Source organism: Pinus tabuliformis, chromosome 5_2 (assembly GCF_031772625.1).
Source record: "Pinus tabuliformis cultivar Carrire ecotype Pingquan chromosome 5_2, CPIR1, whole genome shotgun sequence".
NCBI lineage: Eukaryota > Viridiplantae > Streptophyta > Pinopsida > Pinales > Pinaceae > Pinus > Pinus tabuliformis.
Genome location: NC_142306.1, coordinates 503,855,551 through 503,882,212, shown reverse-complemented (window position 1 = coordinate 503,882,212; position 26,662 = coordinate 503,855,551). Strand labels below are relative to the sequence as shown.

At 37.3% G+C, this 26,662-nt stretch overlaps 1 protein-coding gene across 1 annotated transcript in view; it reads right to left on the bottom strand.

Annotated features, from left to right (window-relative positions):
• LOC149159897 (uncharacterized) overlaps window positions 1-26,662 on the bottom strand; it is a 171,328-nt gene that overhangs the window by 126,552 nt on the left and 18,114 nt on the right. Inside the window, exon 3 of the mRNA XM_089434460.1 lies at window positions 722-801. Coding sequence (XP_089290586.1) covers window positions 722-801 — 80 coding nt within the window. The remainder of the gene's footprint in view (window positions 1-721; window positions 802-26,662) is intronic.

The window sequence follows — 26,662 nt, the reverse complement described above, 5'->3', positions numbered from 1 at the left end:
CTTCTCAGCATCATTATTTACCCAGCAGGAAACTTATTAATGTTAGCAATCAAAAGCAACAGCTTATCTTAAACCACTTCTCTTATTCTCTACACCCACGTAATTTCCAAGACAATTAAACTTTGATGTTCCTCCTTAGAATCCATAACGACACCATTTGGATGTTAGTCCTTGATACTATCTTGAATCAAGCATATTTAAAAGAAGCTCCACAATAAATTATTTGCAAGTACAAAGCCTTTATGAATTCTGAGGAGAAAACAATTTGCAATTCAATTACAAAATTTAATCTAGCCATTGGACAGAACATGGATTTAACTGTTATAGAAAATTCATGAACATGGAGGGAAAAGAAACACATTGTAAGAGAACAAGACATGATGTTGTGTTCGCCTTGAAATCTTAATCTCCTTCAAATTGCCCATTGGAGGCATACACCTAAGAAAAGAAATGTATGAGCCTACTTGCAAAATCACCTGCAAACTATAGCTTTCATGAACAGACACATATTTCAAGAAATTAATCAATTTCTACATTTCAAACTGCAAGATGCATCCCTATAGTCAAAAAATCTACAAAGCCACCTTTACCTATTTTGTCTCAAAAAACCTTAACCAGAGTGTCTAGAATATTTCTGTTGCCAATTTATAAAACAAAGAATCAAACTGCTAACTTCTGAGGGCTAAACCTCAACAACAACAAACCCAACAACAGCACTTACCTTGAAATATTCATAGGCCAAATCGAGGCGACAAGCTCCCACCATACCACTTTGAATGTTTAGTCGTTTCATATACCTCACTGTTAAGATTGATCCAACTATCAAGAACATATTTCTTGTCCAAAAGTAATTTAATTAACAGCCTCAACAATATCATAAATATGCGAAACTGTCCTCTACTAAGCATGAAACTTAAGGATTAGTAAATTACTCATTGAGATAGCAGTCAAACTAAATTTTGGTGCTCTTTACTTATTTCAAAAAGACATTTACAACGAATTCAATTGCAGCTTTGTCATCAATTAATTTATCCGACAATGCCTGAATGATTTTGAAAGACAATATTTGAAACTTCAACTTCAGGCAGCAACACAAACTGACTTTTCTATTCAGATTTTGAGGGAAAAAAATTACCATCATGCATAGATGATCAAAAGAGACAATGAGATGCAATTTAATATAATTGTAATATTATACTGTATAAATATAGTATATACTATAATATAGATATATTGCTATACCTAAGTTGCACTTAAACGGATATGGCAAATTTTCAAAAAATCTGGATACGATACAGCAAGGAAACGGTATATATATATATATAGGAAGAGTTTAGCATAACATTAGAGATTGATCGATAGCCGATTGGAAGAAAAATGGCCTCTGCAACTCCCGCATGCAAAACCTCCTTTTGTGTGACCGGAGCAACAGGGTTTGTGGCCTCCTCGCTGGTCAAGCTCCTACTGCAACGGGCTCACACTGTCCACGCTACTGTGCATGTCCCAGGGAAAGTAGCGAAGGTGCGGCATCTCCTGGACATTCCCGGCGCTGGGGAGAGGCTCAAAATCTTCAGTGCGGATCTGGTGGAAGAAGACAGTTACGAAGCTGCCATAAACCGTTGTGATGGCGTTATCCATGCTGACAGTTCCGGCAACTTCTTTTTCTGTAACATATCTGCTCTGCAATCGGCAAAGTTCACCATAATAAAAGGGGGAAAAGGAGCCGATCCGAGCAGTGAGGCCACCAAGGCTGGGCTGAGGAAGACCAGAAATGCAGAAGCCTGCGACGACATGAGAGGGAGAAGGCTCGGACACGGAAATGATAAGAAGGGATCTGAAGTTTTGCATCCGGAATCTGCAACCAAGGAAAAGAGCCCGAATGAAGCAGATCTGGCCCATCTGCCCCCTTACACAACAGATCGGGCAAAATACGGAAGGGATTACATCAACCCGGAAGCGGCAAACAAAGAAAGGGGCCTGCATGCAGCAAATCTATCCTCTCCCGTAATAGATCGGGCCAAATATGGCAGATCTGGGATGGATCTATCTGATCTGTCCAAATCCAGGCAGAAGATAGGTGGGAACCCGCCAGATCTAAAAAACAAACCCATAAAATCGGACCGGGATAAGGCAGACTCAGAGGATCTGAAGGCATCCTCATCATATCTATGGTTCCAAATCTTTATAAAGCCCCCCTCTGGGAAATCAATCCCAATCTGGGTACAAGCTTCAGACAAAGTCTCAAAACTGAAGAAAATCATTGCCAATCACATTGGCCTTCCAGCAGGATACCAACATCTGCTCTCAGAAGGCAGATCGATACAAGATCACTGGACAATAGGCCACTACAACATTAACCCAGGATCTAACATTATAGTCAACATGAGGCTTCGGGGAGGTGCAGCAGCCAGCGGATCACAGATTCCAGGCTCCTTTCGTGATGCAGTTAATGGGTCCAGTTCAAAGAATACAAGCTCTAACAAAGATGCGGTGAACGGTAAAGGAGGAAACATGCAACACAAACCAGCACCAGCACCAGAGCTACCAGGTCCCTATATTGTGGAACAAACACTGGAATCCCCAACGATCCAAGTAACTTCACCGGAGGTAACTAATATACATACTGATCTAGCCACTCATGCTGTTATATGTAGATTTAATGGGTTCTGGCCAAAATCAGATACCCTGCATCACTGGATTCTCTCAACATGGTCACCTGACTGTGAAGTTCACCTATGCTCAAAGGGTTTCTTCATAGTTCGTTTTACAACAGAACAAGAACGTGACAACATCATAAATCAGGGGCCATGGTTCTGGGGAAAGGCTGGCCTCTTCACCATCCCCTGGTTTCCTGAATTTAATGCAAATACTATGAAAGTAACAACAGTTCCTGTTTGGGTGAGATTGCATAACCTCCCTCTACATTTCTAGCACAACAAAGTTTTAACAGCCATTGGAAATTCTTTGGGGAAATTCCTTAAAACAGACGAAGAAAGGATTAACCAAGGAATATTTACCTATGCTAGAATATGTGTAGAAGTGGATCTAAGCCTGGGGCTACCTGATCACATCACATTGAACTATTATAATACGCAGAGGATACAACCGCTGGATTATGAAAACACAGCATTCAGGTGTCTTAGATGCATGCAAACAGGGCATCTTCAAAACACCTGCCCACTGGGCAAGAAGGACCCCAAAGTGAACAAGAAACAACCAAAAAAGCCGAACGGATGGCAGAACACCGATTGGAGGGAAAAAGAGGATATGCAGATGTCAGAGCATTCAGCGAACCCAGAGGAACCTGATACAAAAAGGGAACAGAACAGCACACAGGAAGAAAAAGCACCAGATCCTCAAATGGAGGACCATTTTCAGCAACAAAACATTCCACAGCTGGAATTTAGTGGTAACAAAAGAACTCATGGATCTGAAGGATCAGAATCCGACAAAGAATCTCCAGTGAACATACAAGAGCACCCGCAGGCCATCATTGTTCCCCCTCCTGACTCACAGGGTTGGCGTAGGGTGGAAAAGAAGAAGGGCAGGAAAGTATAAGCCAGATGTATTTGTGAATTTTTTATTTTTTTTACAGTTTTGTCCTAACCATGGACAGCTATCTGCATATGCTCTAAGCATCTACAAAATGTAATTTATTTCAACATGAATATAAATTACGACTTTTTTCTACGGAAAAAAAAAATATATATATATATATATATATATATATATCATCCATATTTTAGTCTTTAGAATATAGATTCAATATTTAAAAATACATAATCATCATCATGAATTCAACATAAACAAACCATCCTCATGAATTCAGTAAAAACATTGTCATCACCATCATCAATAATTATTATAACATTCAAGTTGGCACCTTTGATTAAATGTCAATACGCACTCATAGTTTAAAGGAATATGACATTGTTTTCAGAGTCACGTCATACTTCATGAAATTATATATTTTTCCAATGAATTTGACAGCACTAACACAGAGGCAACATAGTGAATTTCACTTTGTAAATAGTATGTTGCACAGTATCTTGGTCTAGACTCTAAAGGAGTTGTGACATAGAAATATTGTTTAGTATCACCAAATATAATGTAAATTTAATCATTGTAAATAACAGCGTCTACACATTATAAGTTGGACTGTATTCCAGTAGCTACAAGAGAAGATGCTCTGGAATTCATAGAAAAAAGTAAGTTGGACTTATTTATTCACAGCCTAAGATCATATGACCAAGAATCAAGATGCCACAATTTAAGCAATTAAGTATTGTGAAGTATGATACTAGTAAAGAAATGCTGAGAAATTTAACCTAATGCAAAAAAACTGCTTCCACCAGCCAACCTTGTGGGTAACAACTTTCCTTCTTGATTTCATAGATACCTTACGAGTTTCATTCCAAATTCCAGGTTTCCATCATTTAGATCTAGCATTGTTGAAAACTTGTTGGCAAATACCTATATCATGTCATGAATCCTTTTTCAAGACAAATGTTCACTTCCAGATGAGCTGTAATCAGTGGATATAAGGTCTGCAAAGAATTCAGCTGTATTTACATTCTCTGGACAAGCAAACCTGGAATATATTCTTGCAATAAAGTGCCTAGAATATCGGAAACCTGGAAAACAGGAAACTTGGAAACGTATCCATATTTTCTAGAAACGTATCCATATTTTCTGGAAACCGATCAAATTTTCTTGAAACGTTTCCAATCTCAAGCTAGCCATGTCCAAAAAAGTGAAACGTGGTGGAAACGTTTCCATGTCGTTTCGTACGCGTTTCTGTATCTGAAACGTCGAACGGAATTTTTGGGAATTGGGGGCAACGTTTCCGGTAACTTACTGCTATACATATAAATGTTATTGTGCTTTATTAATATCACAAATATTAATATAAATACACAAATAGAAGATAGTGTTTATATACATTATATAGTCTCCCAAACTCTCACTTATATGTGTAAAAGTCCCAAGCACAAAGTCAAAACTCAAGGGCAACTTAGAGGGGCCACCCACTGTCACCTCGGTAACTCCCCTCTCACATTGCAAGTTGGCTCTTCTCCAACACAAGAGACAAATCGCTAAGTAGGATTGCTAAGACCATAACAACAAAGCTCAAGGTGATACAAAAGAGATAGCATAGCAGAACAACATTTTTTGTAGTATAGTGAAATAAAGTGATGGAAGGATCAAGAGATTCGTGCCAATCCAAGCGGGGTGAATGGAGTCAAATGCCAATCTAAGAGGGCAAACTCACTAAAGGGTTAAGACTACAAGGGCAGCATATGCATGCCACAAGAAGAGTTTAACATTGCTGAAAATGAAGGAAAAGGAACACTCAAAGGACCTCTAAAGTGCCACATCAAAACTTTGCTAATGAGGAGTGCCCTACCACAGAGCATTAGTCTAGCAACCACTCATGTACACATAAGATGCAAGAGAATATTCCATGGATAAAACTGAAAAGGTTTAAGGAGGGAAAAACTCCTCACACAAAACCCTTCCAATGTGATCGATGCACCTCATTGAGTCGACCACTTTGACGTAATGCATGCATCATTTTGTCCAACAATCCCCCTGTTCTACCACCTTAAACTCGTTTAGACCTACTCACAAAGTTTGACAAAGTTGTAACTAGCCATTGTCACCTCTAATTGGAAAACTGGAACATGGCATGGACTCCTCTCATCAAGATGAACAATCTGAGACCAAGTTGACATTTTGACCATTGGGGCCACTTTGCATTAGGAACCATGTATTGCCTTGGGAAACAAAAAGTTGTTAAAAATGAGACTGCCACGCATTAGAGTTGTCTGAGAAATACTGCAACAAAGCCAAGGCAAACTACAGAGTATAAACCATAACCATGTGGTAAAGACATAGGTGCACCATGATGGGGGTTGGATTAGCCCATACACCGATGATCACCCCTACAAAAGTAGTCTCCCATAAAACCATGAGTCCTCAAGTAAGGTCACCTAAGGACCTCCAATCCTATACAAGATGAGAAGAATCCATAATAAACTACAAGGGACCAGACATAGTCCAACCAAGACAACATGATACAACCAATGAGCACAAGACACAAGCCTAAGATGCCTAATACAAAAGCTCACACGATTGTTACAATGCTTTGACTTGTGACCTTGAGCTTACAATGGTGGTGATAAAGGATGAAAAAGCTTTTCTGTGTACCCTTGCTGCCATAAGGGGTAATAATTGGCTCCAACTACGAGACACGTGCTCTAACCAGGAGGATGTGAGAACCACTGAATCTTCCACCTATCACTTGAAAGCTCAATCAATACAATGTAAAATATAGGGAAATAGTCGAACCGAAGTCCCAACTCTTCCTAAGTTCTAACACAGCAATAAATCAAATTGAAATAACAACTAATCCAGCAAATGAAATATTGACATAAATGAAAATGACAAGACAAAATAACTATACAAAAGCATGTATACCTACGAGGATAGCTCAATTGGGAGAGTGTCAAACTAAAGATCTAAGGTCACATGTTCAATCCATGCTCACCTTATTCAATTAATCTTACAAAGAAACATTGTGCCCATGGAGCTTTAGATTGATAATGAGTGGGTGCACTATTAAGGCACTCCTTGCGATAAGTCACTGATTCAAGTCCACTGTGGGTGTTAGCCTATAAAAAACCTAGACCAAAAAAAAACTATATTGAAGCATGCAAATGCAACACTTAATGAAATTAAATCATACAAACAAATTTTGAAACTACAAAAATATTTAATCTAATATAATGCTCATGCTAAAGAGCTTATTCATTCTAACCTACTCTAATCTAAGCAAAATGAAATATGTTAGGTAAAAGCATACAACCAATGTAACCAGCAAATAAATTCATCATTACTTTTGGTTTTACCTTTGTGCTTGGTTGCTAAGCAACATAGTGAAACATAAAACCTATAATGGATATTTGTTCGAACTTTCCTAAAGGTTTGTACCAAATCTGCAAGGGAATCTTCATCATCTTTGTGTTACTACAAGCTTCTTCAATCCACAAATCAATAGGACTAATTTAATGACACTTTTCATTATAGGCATAGGGCCATTCATCAATACTTTTCACTATATTGGTAAGAAAGGGAAGGTGTGATGGCGCCTCCAACTGGAACCTGTGCAAAAGCTACTACCCTTTCTAGCTACCCCTCATCACATGCACATAAATATATGTTGGCATTATGATACAAGTGTTGTCCTTGATGGCAACTCACTCAGAGGTTCATACAGGTGATGGCAACTTAATCAGAGAACAGATCTTAGTACAGCAGGTCAAGAAAGAGATATACGTAGGTTCATTGTGACAAATCAGCGTATACATGCGGGTTGGACATGCCGAAGACGCGTATGCGTATACACGCACTTTCACGCAAGGAAAAGCGCGTACATGTGGGAAAACTTAAGTCTTGGTCCGTGGTAGTTAGTCCTCGATATTTGAACCTATGGTTTTGGACCATGGTGTTTCGTCAGAAGTATTGATCCCAAGTATTGGGCCCATGGTATTGATTTATTATGGTTTTGGACCGTGGTATTGAAAGAAGCCTAACCTATATAAGGAGAAGATCATTAGGCAAAGGGGATGAGCAAGGAATGGATGTCTGACGAAGTGGGAAGATCTAGTATTGCTGGTTATCTGTTTGTGATGCTTGGCTAGGGTTGGATATGACAGCGAAGGTATAAGTAATTATCTTTAGATCTGTACGCGGGTTGTCTCTGGTGAAAGCGTGTATACACGCGGTTTTGATATAGTCAAGTAGCGTATGCATTATGAGATTTGGTGTTTCAGGTTGCTGTTGATTCTAGTGGTTGTTGCAGAGTTCTGGGCTCTGGTTTGTGTTCTGTGTTTTTGATGACAGGGTTTCAGTGATTCAGTATTGGGTGATTTAGAGATTTATGATGCAAGCATAAGTTGATGATTGTATTGCAGCAGTGATTGTTTTGTACTCATGGATCCAGTCTGAAAATTTATGAAACGTGGTCCCTGAAGAAAAGAAGGTTGTAGCCTTCTGTAGGTCAGCACCTACGTACTAGTATATTAGCTAGTACAAGAGCTGAGGGGGTTGTAGCTCCCTTCCAGAAGTAGCTAGAAAACGAGAGAGGGTTGTAGCCCTCTGCAGGTTGAAGCCTGCGTGCTGGTAAAGGACTGCACCAGTACATTGTAAAAGAAGTTTCTTATTAAAGGAAGAAAGAGACGAATTGCAGCAGGTGGTTTTCACCCACATTGGGTTTCCACCTTATATCTTGGTGTTCATGTGTGCTTCTTATGTGTGATGATCTGTTATGTTTTACTGCACTTGATTACTGTTATTATGGTTAATAATGTTCTGATGAATTTACTGAAAATAAGCTAACTGAATCATAAGATTACTGCATGTACGCTAGTTGCATTTAACACAGTCGCGTATATACGCTGATATACTGAACTGAAGCCGCGTATATGAATCTGAGTATGAAATTGAAAAGTATCTGATTTGATAATACTGATTCACCCCCCCCTCTCAGTATTATTTCCAACAATATAATGAGAAAATTCGTGAAAGTTGAAAATACATCAAAACCCACAACTCACTGCTAGCTACATTGACCAGGAAGACTGAGAATTCGTGAAGCATGTCTGGAAATGAACATGTTGCATCTTTCCCACCACGGCAAGGTTCACATCAGTGTTGTTAAAATCGCGATTTTATCGGAAAATCGCGATTTTTTCCTCTGCCCGATCAAATCGCGATTTTTATTCGTAAAAATCGCCACTTTTTTTTATACCGATTTTTATCGAAAAAATCGCGATTTTTAAGGAAAAAATCGTGGGGGCTTGGGACAGCATAGTTTTATAACTTTTTTTGGGTTTTTTCATGCAATTTTTTTGAAAGAAACAAATAATTTTTGAGTGGGGCAACTTAATGATCAAGTCTATGCCCTAGTATGGATATGCTATTCATGGTAATGTTAAATTCTTAAAGTAAAAGTGACATTCTCCTTAATCTTCATTTTCATCCTTTTACTTAAATTTTTAACATTACCATGAAATGACTCAGGATGTTTGAGAGTGGTTCCAGCCTCATTGGATTTCATATGGAGAAAGTAGAATTTTAGATTTCATTTAAAATCCAGCAGACTTATCAGTTTTTCAGGATTTTAGGATTGGGAGATTGTAATGTTTTGAGGTGACACCATCCGCCCAGCCTACCCCTGCCACCAGTAGAGGACGTGGTCTACCTCCTATAGCTCCTACTTCTAGTTCTTCAGCTTCTAGAGCACGTCAGACTCCACTGCCATTTCCACCAGCACAGGCACCAGCTTCTACATCTAGAGGGAAAGAGAAAGCTGTGCCATTTTCTCGCAAGAGGGGCAGAGGAAATCAATAGGATTAGACTTTCATTTTATTGTATATGACATTATGACATGATGAGATACATTATCATATTTTTTGTTGATATTTTGAGGCTGAGTTGGACTTGGGACTCAGGACTTACTATTCAGGACATGATTCAATGTTATGTGTGATTTTAGCGCTAGAAATGATATTAAACATCTTATATATTAGTTTTTTTTATCATATTTATGTGTCAATGTATTTATTTTATGTTGTAGATGGTTTAGATATTAAAAAAATTGAAAAAAAATGAAAAAAAATGAATATTTTTGTGCCAAACGCTTTTTTCCCGCTTTTTTCCGCTTTTTTCCCGCTTTTGTCGATTTTTTCCGCTTTTTTCCCGGCGCCGATTAAATCCCGATCGCGCTTTGTGCAACATTGGTTCACATCACTCTTATCAAAAGGATCTTTGCACACATGTGAACTATATATCAAGAACATCCATTGTTGAAGGGTTTTTGTTGTATGTTGAATGTGGAAATGCCCTTTCTACACCTATATATATGCTTGCTCCTATATGAATTGATATGGTTGCTCATACTCTATGGGATAGCTCAATTGTTCATGAGGCCAAAACTCAGCAATCTGATTTCACTCAATGTTTGTGATATATATGGGATCACCATCCAAATGAACATAGCTTTTATCCCATTTGCACTTGCCAACCTTAAGAAATGCAACAATACTTCAGTTTCTTCGTGGCGCTTGTTGTGGCTAAAATGCACACAGTCAAAAAATTTAAAATTTTTGGAGGCAAACTTGGGCAAAGGAAGTGCTTTTAGGCGAATTTGGCCTTCATGAACACTTTCCTACTCTCGGCCTTTATACAGGGATGTTATCTTCTTTATTTTAAAAAATATCTATTGCGTTTATTTAGGCCCAACCCCCAAAACATGTATAGTTGCGACGAGATCTCACTAAACACCAATATAGCAGTAATACTCCACCAAACCCAGCACACTCAGAAGGTTACCAAGTTGAAGGGGAGCCCACGGCCAAGTTAGAAGTATTTTATATTGTGCTCAACGCATCAGAGAAATTTGAGAGCATCGGTGTATATATACACTGATGATACGCTTTCCCTAGCCAATGTGGGAGATTGGCTTTGAAAATGGTTTATCAATTGTTCATTATATTCAATAGCAACAAATGTCAAATTGATTTCGCACGGATCCGAGTACTTAAAATATTGATTTCGCACGGGTCCGAGTACTTAAAAGTGATATGTGGCATTGGCAAGAATATCGAACCAAAACGCATATTGTTGAGTGCATTTTCAAGTTGGGGACTTTTATCTTACAAAGTCGAGTCAAAAGTTCGCATGTCAGTAGTAGCCGTTGCTTCAAACAAAACAAAAAAGGAGCGAAATCCACTTACATCAACTCCGAACAACTGAAACAACAGTGATGGCAAATAGAGGTTTTATATCTTATGAAAATTGATGGGCAAGGCCTTTTCTAGACATTTGAGGAATAGAAATTTGTTTCGGTAGATTAGAATGTGTAAATAAATAAAATTATTCATATTTTTATAAGATCATGCAAAGGGTAAATGTTAAAAGTCCCCAACTATAATGACAACGTCAAAATGAAGCCTATTATGTTCCATTAATCGGCTTTCAAATGGGTATCCTATCTCAATCCTTTAGATAGTCTCCATAGCGCCACTTAAGATTCTTTGGGTTACCATTGACTTTTCCTGAACAAATTGCAACGAAATGCATAAAGGAGAAAACAGTTATATGCTGATGTGATAACGTTGTAAGTGACACCAATTATTACCGAGTTTGATATATCGCTTATTTTATTCCATAGGCAGAAAAGACACCAAAATGAAATTTGATCCAGTGATAATGTGGAACACGAAATTGTTGTAGCACTTTGGGCTAAATATATGCTTGCTTTGGAATGCTTTAATGCTTTAGAGGAAGGGCTCTCTACCGTTTTGAGCAGTCTCTGCATTGTAGGTTCTCAAATCCTAATGAGTACTTAAATTTGTTCCTTGTTCGTGTTGATGGCTTGAGGCAACAGATTATGAAGAGATGAAACGACTTAGCAGTCCAATTGTTGTTGATAAAGACGCTCAATTATATAATATTTTAGAGCTTTGTCATACCTTTGATCATATTCTTAAGGAACATCTTGATGAAAGACGAGCTAGGGAGAGTTATCTATTCATTTGAAACTAGCGTCAAAGACAAGGAGGCATGTCTTTCAAACCTCCCATACTATGGTAGCTCAGCAAGCACATACATGAAAGGTATACAATCTATGGAAGCTTTTGTCTTTTCACGTCATAGACGAAGGTTATCAGGATCCAACTTGGACTCATATTCCCATTCAAGTAAGTTGTTGCAACGATACATCATCTTTCACCGATTACTCAACCTGAATATGCCAGCTCAGATGTTGAGAGTGACAGTGTTGATATAAGAGGACGAGTTCCCTCAGCCAGAGGCAAGATGGAGTGTAGTTCCAGGACAACTTAATCAGTAACAGATAACGATTTGAGATGAAATTTGTATATTACAAAAGGTTGTGTTGCCTTATATTTTTGACGAGGGTTTTGTCTAAAGCAATTCCCCTCCATTTGCAGTAAAAACCCTCTGGGATGCTTTTATGTTTGATATCTATGTAGAGTATAGAGAAGATCATTGCAAGGAGATTCCTTGGCTCATGGAGAAGGCTATACAACGAAGAGCATGCGTAGTTATGCTCGAAGATATGGAGAGTGCTCAACAAACAAAACTCAACGCAATTTAAAATTTGATATTCAAGGCAATAATGAGTCGAATCAAAACAGATAGCTCGCCCAACATGTTAAATAGGTCGATGTTGAAATAGCACTGAAATTTCCTGTTGTTGTTCCTAGAATGCATATCAAACTCAAAGAATCAAAGCCAATAAAGATGATGAAAAAGCTCAGTTCATCACCCACTATTTTTAAGACAAGCTACAAAGCAACGCAGATGCTACAAAAAGTCAAATCAACGATAAGGAGAAAATCATATCCCTTGCAACTATTGCAAAACAAATCAACATCTTGCATTTTCTCTTGCTGAAATCAACAGGACTCCGGGAGGTGAAAATGCGCGAAAGATAAGATTAAAAGTGGTCCGAGGCGGATTCAACAAACTGCCCATTGAAGAAATCAATGGTCTATATTTGCTCTGACACCACTGTTAGTGTTTTCAAGAAGCCAACAGAGGTGGTCCCAATAGCAGAAAGTGGTTTTCCATGGGGTCGGCACTCACCTTGTATTGATTTAAGAGCCCACTATTTTTAATGTTTGTATTGTAAAATCCTAAAAGTATCGAAGTTTTGTTTTCAAATAGGGATTGTATTTAATATATATATATATATATTAAAATGATACGTTTGTCATTCAATTATTTCAAAGCCTTTAAAAAGGAAACAGTTTTTGTAATTGTGTCAAGAACCAATTTTAGAAACTGATTGAAACAGTTGGGTCTAGGGGGCAGAAATAAAAATCAAAAATCAGTACATTGAGGGGGTTCAGAGTCTGATCAGCCATGAAGCTATGTAATGAAATCTCTCAAGAAGCTAGTGAGAGAAATCAGTTTTGATTCCAGCATTGGGTACAGTTGTAGGTTTTGTTTCTTTCAATTTGATATCACCATTCTGTCAATGTTTTCCTCTACTAGTATGAGTGTAATGTAGCAGTGGATTTCTTCAATTTATGATTGTGAATTTACTCTGAATGGTACTCACTTTTCTGATTTGAAGAATCATAATGGGAACTCCACCATGCTGGGAATTCCTCCATACATCTCAATCTTTCGCTATTCTTTTCGTAGAGGTTTGAATTTAGATGCTTGATTGCCTGGGTTTAAACGTTGCCTTCCTTATTTTTCTACCAAACCACTTCTTTAGTTCAAAGACCCTACAACCCTCAATGTTCCTGGCCATTCTAGTTTTGAAGGCTAGGGTTTTGAATTGGACCATTCATTGTTGTTTTCATGGTCAATCCCTTCGGCCACCCATTTTAAAAATCTTGATCAGTTTTATGGATGTCCAGAGTGTTGTCACACAAAGTGTCTAGGCACCGCGACAATGCTCAAAGTAAGCATTGTCACTCTAATCCTTACTCACTCCATTTAGATTCTCTCATAGACAAGTCAAGAGGGGTAGTCCCTAAGGTGAATGAATGAGAAAAGCCTGTGGAACACAGCCTCTAGGAGACTTAAAGATGGACAACTTTACGAATGTAAATGAGTCTTGATTAACTCAGATGAATAGATCAAACACTAACACGACCAAGACACAACCACAAGATAGAAATGATTATAGACCAGTGCTTTTATTCTTAATTAACCATAGACTAAATAAAAGCAATTTATAAATGTGACAAATAGTGACGATCATGAATGATCAATGCCCAAAACTTTATCTAGCAATTAAATTATAAAATTTAAATGCTAAGCAATGATTCCAAATTTAAAATGAGTTTCCTTAATAACCCAGATCTAGAATAATTTATCAATAGGAAATATAATTTTTTAAAACATTAATCGCACTTGCCAATAGAGAAATCACTTACCGCGAAAGGAAACCAAGGAACTTTAGATTAACAATTTAATTATTCCTTAGGAAATTAATTTAATGTGGTAAAATGAAGAGATCAAAATTTTAATGTGACAAAAGTAAATTAAAAGGGTTAATAACTCGAAATTTTAATGGGCCATGGGCCACATTAAAATTTTTAATATATTAGCGCAAATCCTCTTTTAATTTAATTCTTTGGTAATCTCAAGTCACAAAAATGAAGATTGTTTAAACTTTAGATTTTTTAGATTTTTTATTTTTTTAGATTTTTTAATGTTTTAGATTTTTAAATTTATTTTTTTTTAGGTTTTTTAATGTTTTAGAATCTTTTATGTTTTTGAATGTAAATCAAAATCAAAATCAAATCACAAGTAAAATAAAATAAAAAATAAAAAATGTAAAACAAAATCAAATCAAGAAATAAACATAAAAAATCGAAAAGCTCAAAAATTAAACATAAAAAGTCAAAAAGCAACGAACCCAAAAAAAATCAAAATTTTAAAATGAGTCTAACCCAAAGATCGATTTTATATGAAGCCTAACCCTAAGCTAACATAAACAATAAAAACTAAATTAAAACAAAAACTAACCTAACTTGTGCATATAAGTGAAAATAAAAATAAAATAAAAAATCGAAGCGTGTTGGGTTTATGCAAGCATTGACGGTGGACAGTGAAATAGCTCGAAGTAAGCCAGTGAGGGGAAAGAGCAAGAGGAGTTTGCAGGCAAAGGAGAGGAGTTTGCAGGCAGAGCAGTGTGGAGTGTGTGGATTTGATGAGAAAATCGAAAGGACGGATGGGGTGAGAAACGCAGGTAACAAGGAAAGGTCATGGAGAGTTGGAGCTGCGGATAGGTTAGGGAGGATGGCAGCAACAAGAAGGATAGCGTGAAGGATTTAATGCAGGCAACGAATGGAGCAATGGCAGCACGCAAGGAGCAGCGTATGGGAAAGGAGGCAGCGTATGGGAAAGGAAGACACACAGGTTGAAGGAGCCACAGAGGTAAGGAATGATGGCGGCAGGAAGAAGACTGCACGTTGGAGAAGCTGCGTGGGGGAATAAGGCAGCAGATTTGAAGTCTGGGACAGCAGTCGAATGGAGCTATGGGCATTTTTTGCATGTGGAAAAGGTTGTAGGTAGCGCAGAAGAGAAGGATAAGGGACTTGAAGGGTTTGGAAAGGAGCTCGAATAGTAGGGGAAGGAAAAACGCAGGAATGGAAGAGCAATGGCAGTAGCAAGGGAGAAGAAAAGGGTATCCTAAAAAATTTCGAAATTTTGCAGCGAAACGAAAACCCAACCAGCAGATCAAAAAACTCAGACAAATGGTAGCCAGAAAACCCCAGAAATTCTGATTAAAATGTTAAATCCTTTTGCTTCAAATTTATTTGAAACCCTTATAAAATTTTCCAAATTTAAAACCTTTTGAAAACCTTGGACTGCAAAATCTTTTGAATAATATCCCTGCAAAATTATGCAAATAAACCCCCAAAGATCCAGATCTTACCCTCCAGGGCCTAGATTTGGACTCTACATAGGTTTCTTCCTCAGATCTGTAGCTGCACAACAACAAGAAAACACCCAAACGATATAGACAATGATTAAAACTAAAACCCAGAAAAACCAAAGTCAGAAAACCAAAAATAATTTATAGATCTATGCACAAGAATGGTAGATCTATCAGATCTAAGGAGTATGAGTCCAACTCCGCCCCCAGATCTGATGATCTAAAGCTCTCAATAGCCAAATCTATCAATTTCTCACACAAATAAATTTTTAAATTTTAAGGAGGTGCTAGCTCGAAACCCTTCATGCATCACCAACAAAAAATCTTATGATAAGCCTGAGATTAATTTTACTAGACTCTTCAGAAAACACGGATCAAGAGTTGGCTGGTCCAACTGAAAACTTCCCCTAACGCCCGAGGATCTAACATCAAGACTTCCCTGCAAAACTCGATCCAACCATTAAAAATAGAGCGAGAAAATAATAAGAAAACTCAAACAAATAGAGATACATGCTATTACAATCAGAATTTAGATTATTATTCAAACCCTAGCAACTGAGCAAGATACATGTACTCAAATCACTCTTTAGAAGCTATCATCAATGGCTTTAGAAAAAATTATGCATGAAAACAATACATCTTACAGTATTCCCATGGAGAGTAACACCAGCAAAACTTAACCCCAAAGTCTTTCTTTATTATCCGAAAAAAGATTACACAAGAGCTTCTTGCTAAGCACATGACTCAAAAGTCAGATCCATTGACTAACAAATGACTTCTTATTTAAAGATAAATCCTCCAACGGCTAGTTCGAGTGATCCTCGTCAAAGCAATCTCGACTGTTGATGAGGATTAAAATTTCTTTTAATCTCATCCATCGAAATATTTAAATATTTGGGGAAATTCGAAATTTTCAATTAAATGCATTTTAATTAATTCAAAAATTAAATTGTTGAATTAATTTCCCCAAAATTTATCAAAATAATTAATTTCCCTTAGTCCCTGGACCATCTTAAAATTTTATTTTTAAGGATCGACGAATTTTGCCTTTGGAGAATTTAAATTTGCCTAGGACCGAGAATTAATTAAATTTTTGGCTTAGAATTTTAATTAATTGTCGGCCAGAAAATTTAATTAATTAACCAAGGAGGGGATAAATTATTCTTCCAACCCTCAAGACACTTTACATCATGATTTTCATATTTTTTAGATCATAAAGGGGAAAACCCATTTGTAATAGACCCTCACAAACTACCCAATTCTGCGACACAAATATAATCTAGCAAACCAAGCAATTTCTAATAAAATAACCTAACCAAATAGTTAGGATTATTCCCAAATCACTTTTACATAGACTCGATCTAGAACACTAGGACTCACCTAAGATCCCAATAACAAAATCCATTCCGACTTTGGGGTAAGACTAAAGGAAAACTCCGACAACCATTCGAGAATATATCGGTGAGACAAAAAACCTCTCGGAATGTAGATCGTCACCAGAAAAGTAGGTTTACCTAGGCAATTACATACACAACACGGATCTGCTGAGATTATTTACATTATAAACATGCAGAAAGGGTTTGCATAACATCTTGGAAGTGAAACTGATGATCATAGTTGTACGGAACGAACACATCAGTCAAGCGCTATCCCTTTTGCGAAAAAAGGGGGTATACTGCTATGGGTCGTTGACACGTAGTGGTCAACGTCTGGCTCTACTTGGGGGCACTTTGTTGCACCAGAGGAATGTGAGAATCCAGAATCTGCATCCACACAACACACAAAATAACATAGGTAGCATCCATCCAAAAATCATCATATAACGTTAAGCACAGGAAAGATATAAGCTCTTCGTTTATGAACTATCCTAATAACACGAAAAGCATCTACCTAAAAACAATAAAATACTAAAAATAAAAAGGGTGTAGGGATAGGAATACAATACAAAGGATACCCCATGGCATCAAGATGTGTTCAATTAGTGTATGTTGAGCATTTGCTTGCTTTTAGGCAAATCTGTTTGTTGTTTCTCAGATGTGCCATGTCCAATCCTGCACACGGTAAGACTTTTTCCTATCCGAAAATCAAGCTGCTCATGGCCATCAGATGAATCAAACCACTTTCTCATTCTCTTTCTCTTGCGTTTTTTCTTTATGGCAGGTTGTGATGTTGATGATGCGGTCGGCATATAACTTCCTTGTTGATCTAAAAAACACTCGTATGGAAAATTTGGAATGTTCAAGACTTTTGTGACTTGCGCTTCTTTATGAACCTGATCTGTTATGACCGGTGGATCAAACATGTAAGCATCAACCTGATTTTTATCAATTTCCATTTTATCTGGCTCACCATCAATTAGCCACTTTTCAGTGGAACAAATGACCTCCTCATAATAAGATGGAGCTTGCTGCAGCAAACAAGGAGGATTATGATCTCTTAATGTTTCCTTGTTTCTTTCATCCTCTGACCAATGTTGAAATTTTTGTACCTGTATTGTTATGGCATCCATCTGGTTAGAGCGTTCAACCTTCATAGCATTGATTTCCTTGGCATGGTTTTCCTCCATGGTCAATAACCTATTCTGAAGACATATCTGACCAGCTTCCATGTCCTTTATAATTTTATCATTCTTTGCTTTCATGCCCATGAAGCAGTTTTGCATATAGTTTATCTCTTTCTTATGATTTGCTTGCATGGTAGCTAACTGATTATTATAATCGAATCTCATGATGGTCATTTCTTCATCCATAGTTGACAATCTGTTCTGAATCGAACTTATTTCTTCTTGATAACTTGCTTCCATGGCAGTCACTTGATTTGAATGATTAAATTCCATGATTGTCATCTTTTCCTCTAGGGCTAATAACTTGCTTTGCATAGAATTAATTTCCCTGGTGTGATCAGCTGTTAATGTTGCTTGATTAAGTTCCATATTTTTAATAAGTTGAGCCTGATTAACTTCTGCATTCTTGCTTACTTGAGCCTGATTTAACTGTATGTTTTTAACCATTTGAATTAACTCCTTGAAATCATTTTCAACTTCTATAGTTTTCTTTACTTCAGCTTTTTCTTTGACTTTGTCTTTATCTCCATATTTATCTTCAAAGGCATCAATGATTGATTGTAGAGAATCAAAAGTGTTATTAGGGAAATTAACATACCAATCAAAAGCATCTCCAGATAAGGTAAGAATGAAAATCTTCATCTTCACATCTTCATATTTAGAATATGGGAGACACTTGTTTATACAGAGGCTGACATTCTGAAGGTGATCTTCGGCAGTAAAAGCATTGTTACCTTGAAAAGGAGGAAATTCATCGATGGCTTCACCAAAAAAGGAAGGACAACCATGCGGAGCTCCCTGAATATTAGTAAAATCACAAGGAGCAAACAAGTCATATTCCATGATGACAGGAAAAATATGGGCCAAATGGATATCAGAGAGAGAGATCCCTGCTCAAGAAAATCAAAACATCTACAAGAAGCGAGCTTCTAGCAAAAATTCTTGTAAGAAATGGAAGAAGTGGAGTCACCACTTGAGCATGAATCTCTCACAAAGAGACTAAAGGTGAAACCGAAAAAGTTAGTGGATGGAGGCAGATGGATATCTAGGGAGGGCTCCTTGTTTGGGATTAAATGAATGAATAAGTATGGTCGCCACCCAAACAGGAAACCAACCAGAATGTCCAGGTGCAGAAAGTGAAGATGAAAGGATTAGATGAGAGATGACGAGAGTTAGGATGGAGAGACAAAATGACGTCAGAAAAATGAGATGAAATGTCGTAAAGCCAAGGTCCAATAAATTGGTCCTTGGTGGCAATGCCAAGAAGTGTTGGCTTTGCCGGCTGGAATGAGAGATGAGAAATGAGAAGAATGATGAGGAAATGTCAATGAAACGCCGAGCAAAATATTCCCGGCAACGGCACCAAAAAATGTTGTGCCGCTTGACGGGTTAATGAATAGCAGAAAAGATGTGATGATTAGAAAAATGTCGCGAGGACCAAGGACAAAAAAACTCTATCCCCGGCAACGGCGCCTAAATATGTTGTCGCACAAAGTGTCTAGGCACCGCGACAATGCTCAAAGTAAGGGTTATCACTCCAATCCTTACTCACTCTGTTTAGACCCTCTCCTAGACAACTCAAGGGGGGTAGTCCCTAAGGTGAATGAATGAGAAAACCTTGTTGAACACATGCTCTAGGAGACTTAGAGACGGGCAATTTCACGAATGTAAATGAGTCTTGATTAACTCAGATTAATAGATCAAACACTAACACAACCACAACATAGAAATGACTATAGACCAGTGCATTTATTCTTTATTAACCATAGACTAAATAAAAGCAATTTATAAATGTGACAAATAGTGACGATCATGAATGATCAATGCCCAAAACTTTATCTAGCAATTAAATTATGAAATTTAAATGCGAAGCAATGATTCCAGATTTAAAATGATTTTCATTAATAACCTAGATCTAGAATAATTTATCATTAGGCAATATAATTTCTTAAAACATTAATCGCACTTGCCAATAGAGAAATCATTTACCATAAAAAGACACCAATAAACTTTAGATGAACAATTTAATTATTCCTTGGGAAATTAATTTAATGTGGTAAAATGAAGAGATCAAAATTTTAATGTGACAAAAGTAAATTAAAAGGGTTAACAAATAGAAATTTTAATGGGCCATGGGCCACATTAAAATTTTTAATATATTAGCGCAAATCCTATTTTAATTTAATTCTTTGCTAATCTCAAGTCACAAAAATGAAAATTTTTTAAACTTTAGATGTTTTAGATTTTTTATTTTTTAGATTTTTTAATGTTTTAGATTTTTAAATTTTTTAAATTTTTTAGGCTTTTTAATGTTTTAGAATTTTTTATGTACTTTGAATCTATGTTGCAGGAAACGTGGTATAGAGGTCCGTTTCCGTACGAAAACGGGTACGAAACGTGGAAACGCGTTTGGTATGGCCGTGAAAGGCGTTTCCGGCCGTACTGCCACGTTTCCATTTTGGGAAATGTGGCCAGTACGACCGGAAACACATTTTAGGGCCGTACAACCCACGTTTTCTCATTAACTTGTGTTTTTTTTAATTTTTTTTTAATTTGTTTTTTAATTTACTTTTAGGGTATGTTAGTGACTTCTTGTTGCTTCTAAATGCGTGTCTAAAGTTATAAAAGTGAATTCTTGCCCTAGTGTTGATATGCAGTTCATCAGGAAGTTTGAGGGATATGCAGTTCATGGTAATGTTAAATTCTTAAAGTAAAAGTGATATTCTCCTTTATTTTTCATTTTCATCCTTTTACTTAAATTTTTAACATTACCATGAAATGACTCGGGATGTTTGAGAGTGGTTTCAACTTTCGCCCTCATTGGATTTCATATGGAGAAAGTAGAATTTTAGATCTCACTCAAAATCCCGCAGATTTATTTGTTTTTCAGGATTTCAGGATTGGAGGGATTGCAATGTTTCCATTGGATTTTATCATGTACTAGGGTATGGAACTTGTATTTAATCAAGAGAACCAAGCCCTCTATGCAGGGGAAACTCCCAATAATCAAAATCATGTAGGGTACTAGGATATGAAACGTGTATTTAATCAAGAGCACTAAGGTCGTTCGACTATGTAGGAGGAGATTCCCAATACAACAGTGGTCCTTCTAAAGAATGGGATGTGGATGTAGAAAATCCTGATTTGGATCTCTCTCTTGCAGCCTTATAGTCTTTATTGTACTTGCAGCCTCATATATTAATATAAATAAAGGTTAATTTTGAGATTTGGATATATAATAAAGGTTGCTTTTGGATATTCCGATATTTTTATTTTCATTATGTGATCATTCATGAGTAAATGTGATGTAAATTAAATCTTAACGTTTAAGTGTAATAAATTATAATGTATCATTTATGCTTTATCATTGCACACACACACACACACATATATATATATATATATTCGCGTTTCCCCGTTTCCAAAATTTGGGGAGGTCGCGTTTCGTATCACTTCCCGTTTCGAAAACTCGTACCTGTTTACCCGTTTTGTGCAACTTAGCTTTGAATGTAAATAAAAATCAAAATCAAAATCACAAGTAAAATAAAAAAATTAAAAAATGTAAAACAAAATCAAATCAAAAAATAAACATAAAAAATCGAAAAGCAACGAACCCAAAAAAGAAATCGAAATTTTAAAATAAGTCTAACCCAAAGACCGATTTTATATGAAGCCTAACCCTAAGCTAACATAAAGAATTAAAAAAAAAACTTACATAACTCGTGCATATAAGTGAAAATAAAAAATAATAAAAATTGAAGCGTGTTGGGTTTGTGCAGGCATTGACGGCGGACAATGAAAGAGCTCAAAGTAAGCCAGCGAAGGGAAAGAGCAAGAGGGAGTTGCGGCAAAGGAGAGGAGTTTACAGGCAGAGCAGTGTGGAGTGCACGGATTTGATGAGAAAATTGCAGGGGCGGATGGGGTGAGAAACGAAGGTAAAGAGGAAAGGTCGTGGAGAGCTGGAGTTGCGGACAAGTTAGGGAGGATGGCAGCGATAAGGACAGCGTGAAGGGTTTAATGCAGGCAGCGAATGGAGTGATGGCAGCACGCAGGGGGCAGCGTATGGGAAAGGGAGACACAAGTTGAAGGAGCCACGGAGGTAAGGAATGATGGTGGCAGGAAGAAGACTGCACGTTGGAGGAGTTGCGTGGAGGAATAAGGCAACGGATTTGGAGTCTGGGATAGCAGTCGAATGGAGCTGTGGGCATTTCTTGCAGGTGGAAAAGGCTACAAGCAGCGTAGAAGAGAAGGGTAAGGGACATGAAGGGTTTGGCAAGGAGCTCGAACAACAGGGGAAGGAAAAATGCAGGAATGGAGGAGCAATGGCAACAGCAAAGGAGAAGAAAATGGTTTCCTAAAAAATTTCAAAATTTTGCAGCGAAATGAAGGCCCAACCCGCAGATTGAAAAACTAAGACACATGGTAGCCAGAAAACCCCAAATATTCTGATTAAAATGTTAAATCATTTTGCTTCAGATTTATTTGAAACCCTTACAAAATTTTCCAGATTTAAAACTTTTTGAAAACCTTGTACTGCAAAATTATGCAAATAAACCCCTAGAGATCCAAATCTTACACTCCAAGGCTTAAATCTAGACTCTACACGGGTTTCTTCCTCGGATCTGTAGTTGCACGACAACAAGAAAACACCTAAACGATATATACAATGACAAAATGTTGGGTCCCTATAATACTAGTGATTACCCCATTACTATTGTAGTTATACCCCTTATTTATATTGTTGTGCCCCTATTACCCCCATATTGTTATTTCTGTGCCCCATAGAATCCCTCTATTGTTATTTTTTGTGGCTTTATATTATTATTGTTAGGTCGGCTGGATTATATTGTGACTCCTTAGACTCCTATATATAGAAAGGCGGTTTTGTCATTTGTATCATCCAAGAATTGTTCATTTATGTAATGTAAAGGAGGTTGCACCCTCGAAGAGACTGAATTCTAAGGCGTTGATCTATATTTTCTATCTTTTCTTGAGCTGGTTTCATAACATTTGGTATCAGAGCTTTGGATTCTAGGGTTTCGCTGCTCCAAACAGGTCATCGTGGAATTTTCGCTATAACTTCTTTTCTGTGATGTTTCAGAAGTCGCAAAAAAAACCCATTTGAGAAGAAATCGCACTGAACCTTGGGTACGAATTTCAGAGCTTTGGTCTTTTTGCAGACTCCTGAATTACATTCAAAACAGGTGACCTGGGGAAAATCGTCATAACTTTCTCTCTGGGGATCAAATTGAAATTTCGTAAGAAGGTACAGAAAGAGGACGGACTGTAGTTTCTTGTGTGTGTGTTTCAAATTCAAAGGTTGAAACAGTGACTCGTGGCACGTCGTACAAGTTCGCTCTACTGAACCAGTCTAAAAGCAAGTCGCTGTGGGAGATTTCACATAAATCTTCCTTGGAGAATCGAATTTGGCTCAGACTTGTGGCATTGGAAAGAGGACGCAGAAGGCTACTACAGGTAGCAATTTCAGAACTGGATGATCCAAAATTACAGAGATACATCAGATTCAATATCAGGCTTCTATAAAGTGAAAAAAGGTGTGTAGTTTTTTTTTAAATTTTTGTGTAAGCTTTGTTTAACGGAATTCAAAGGGCATAGTAAAGCATTATTATCGCTAACTGGTGCCCCGAGGCAAGAAAATGCAAACACCTAGTAAGGAACCTGAAAGCTCTAGCATGACTCGTGAAGAAGAGGAAGAAATGCTACATGATATATCAAAATTACAAGAACAAGTGCAACAAATGTCACGCTCACAAAAGCTAACAGAAGCTAAGATAAGTGGCGTGGAATCTAAGATAAATGGCGTGGAATCTAAGATAAAGGGCATGGAAGCTAAGATGGATGATTCGAAAACAGATTTGAAGAGATAAATGGCAGATTTGAAGATAGATTTGAAGACAGACATGGAAGAATTGAAGAAGTTGCTACAAGAAAGGGTCACTAATGGTGAAAAGGTAGTAAAGGAAACTCATGATGAGAACAAAAGAAATGTTAATCATGATTCCATAGACGCTAATGTTGGATCGAAGAATCACCATATTCCAAAAATCGATATGAGGAAGTTTGATGGCAAGGATCCCGCCACATGGATATTACAGATGGAGCAATTCTTCGATCTCAATAATGTGCAAAACGCACAAAAGGTACGTATGGCAGCTGTATATTTGGAACCAAATCAGTTTGTATGGTATCAATGGCTTTGCTCTCGTAAACAATTTATCACTTGGGCAATTTTTACGGAAGAATTGATAGCACATTATGAAGATACAAAAAGCAACACTTTTTTTAGCCAATTGATAAGTCTCAAACAAAAGGGTTCAGTAATGGAACACATTGAGGAGTTCCAAAAATTGAACATAAGGGTAAAAGATATTCCAGAGGAGCATAGGATTGATGTGTTCATAGGGTCTTTAAAGGATAATATCCAACATGATGTTCGCCTTTGGGAACCTGATTCATTAGAGAAGGCATTTAGGTTAGCAAGAAAAATGGAAAGCAAAATAATGGCAACCAAGAAGCATACCACTCACAACTATAAAGACGGAAGTGTTGTTGCCCCTAGTCTTCCACAACCTATAAGGTTGACACCAAAACAATTGGAAGAAAAAAGAGCAAAAGGGCTTTGTTACAGTTGTGATAGCAAATACACTAAAGGTCATAAGTGTGCTGAGAAGAAATTATTCTACATAGATTGTGAAGAGGAAGAAGAAAAGGAGCAAGAAAGGTCAAAAGAAGAAGATATACTCCAGGAACAAAGCCTAGATGAAGAACAAATAAATCCGACCATATCTTGTAATGCAATGGCGGGAATTACCACTCCTCAAACCATCAAGATAGAAGGACAAATCAAGAAGAAAAAGGTAATAGTGTTTATTGATTCAGGAAGCACCCACAATTTTATTCATTGTAGGGTAGCAAAAGAATTGAATTGCTTCCTATATCCAGCACCAGTGTGTCAAGTGATGATTGCAAATGGAGGAACAATAAATTGCTCTGGAAAGTGCCATAATATGAAGCTATCCATGGGAGAATATGTATTGACTAGCCCAATGTTTTCCATTCCGATGGGAGGTGTTGCTGTTGTACTAGGAGTCCAATGGCTACAATCCTTGGGTACAATAGCTTTTAATTTTCAAGAACTTTTCATCAAATTTTCTACGGAAGGAAAGGAAGTTGAATTAAGGGGTATTGCAGGGAAACCAGGAAAGATAATCAGCTCTAATGGCATGACAAAGCTTCTAAAAAAGGAGCAAAGAGGTGTAATTGCACAATTATGTTCGCTAGATGTTTCCATATTGGAATCATCTACTTCTCTAGATCTCCAAAAAGTCCTGGACAATCATGCCAAGGTATTTGAGACTCCAAAAGGTCTCCCACCTATGCGTGATCATGATCATGCTATTCCTCTTATTCCAGGAAGTGTTCCTCCAAACATCAGGCCGTACAGATATCCCTATGTCCAAAAAAGTGAAATTGAATGTATGGTTGCAGAAATGCTAGAGGCTGGTATAATTCAACCGAGTCAAAGTTCTTTCTCAGCTCCAGTAGTATTGGTGCACAAGAAGGATGGATCATGGCGCATGTGTCCGGATTATAGGGAGCTCAACAAGCTCACTATTAAAGATAAGTTCTTCATTCCTGTTATTGATGAATTACTGGATGAATTGCATGGATCAATTTACTTCACCAAGTTGGATCTTCGTTCGGGATATCATCAAATCATAATGAAGATTGAAGACATTCCGAAAACAGCATTTAAAACTCATGAGGGTCATTATGAATTTTTGGTCATGCCTTTTGGCCTTACCAATGCACCTTCAACATTTCAAGGTATGATGAATTCAATTTTCAAACCATTCCTTAGAAAATTTGTGTTAGTATTTTTTGATGATATACTAATCTATAGCAAGTCTTGGAAGGATCATGTTGAACATGTTGACAGGGTGCTACAACTATTGGAGGAGAAACAATTATATGCAAAAAGATCCAAATGTTTCTTTGGAGTCCAGGAGGTGGAATATTTGGGTCATATTGTATCTCATGAAGGAGTTAAGGTAGATCCTAGCAAAATTAAAGCCATTAAGGAATGGAAAATCCCACATCCATAAAGCATTTGCGAGGATTTCTTGGGTTGACAGGGTATTATCGCAAGTTTGTTAAGAATTATGGGAGAATAGCAGCACCTCTAACAACATTATTGAAGAAAGATTCATTTTCATGGACTCCGGAAGCAACAAAGGCCTTTGAACATCTTAAAGAGGCAATGTGCCAAGCACCGGTCTTAGCTACACCGGACTTCACAAAAACCTTTATTGTGGAATGTGATGCTTCAGGAAATGGAATTGGTGTTGTTCTAATGCAAGATGAAAGACCCATTGCTTTTGAAAGTCGTCCAATCAAGGGAAAGTTTTTAAGCAAAGCTATTTATGAGAAGGAAATGTTGGCAATACTCCATGCACTTAAGAAATGGAAACCCTACCTAATGGGAAGACACTTCAAGGTAAAAACGGATCATGATAGCCTTAAATACTTTTTAGAACAAAGATTATCCTCTGAAGAGCAACAAAAGTGGGTCACAAAGATGTTGGGTT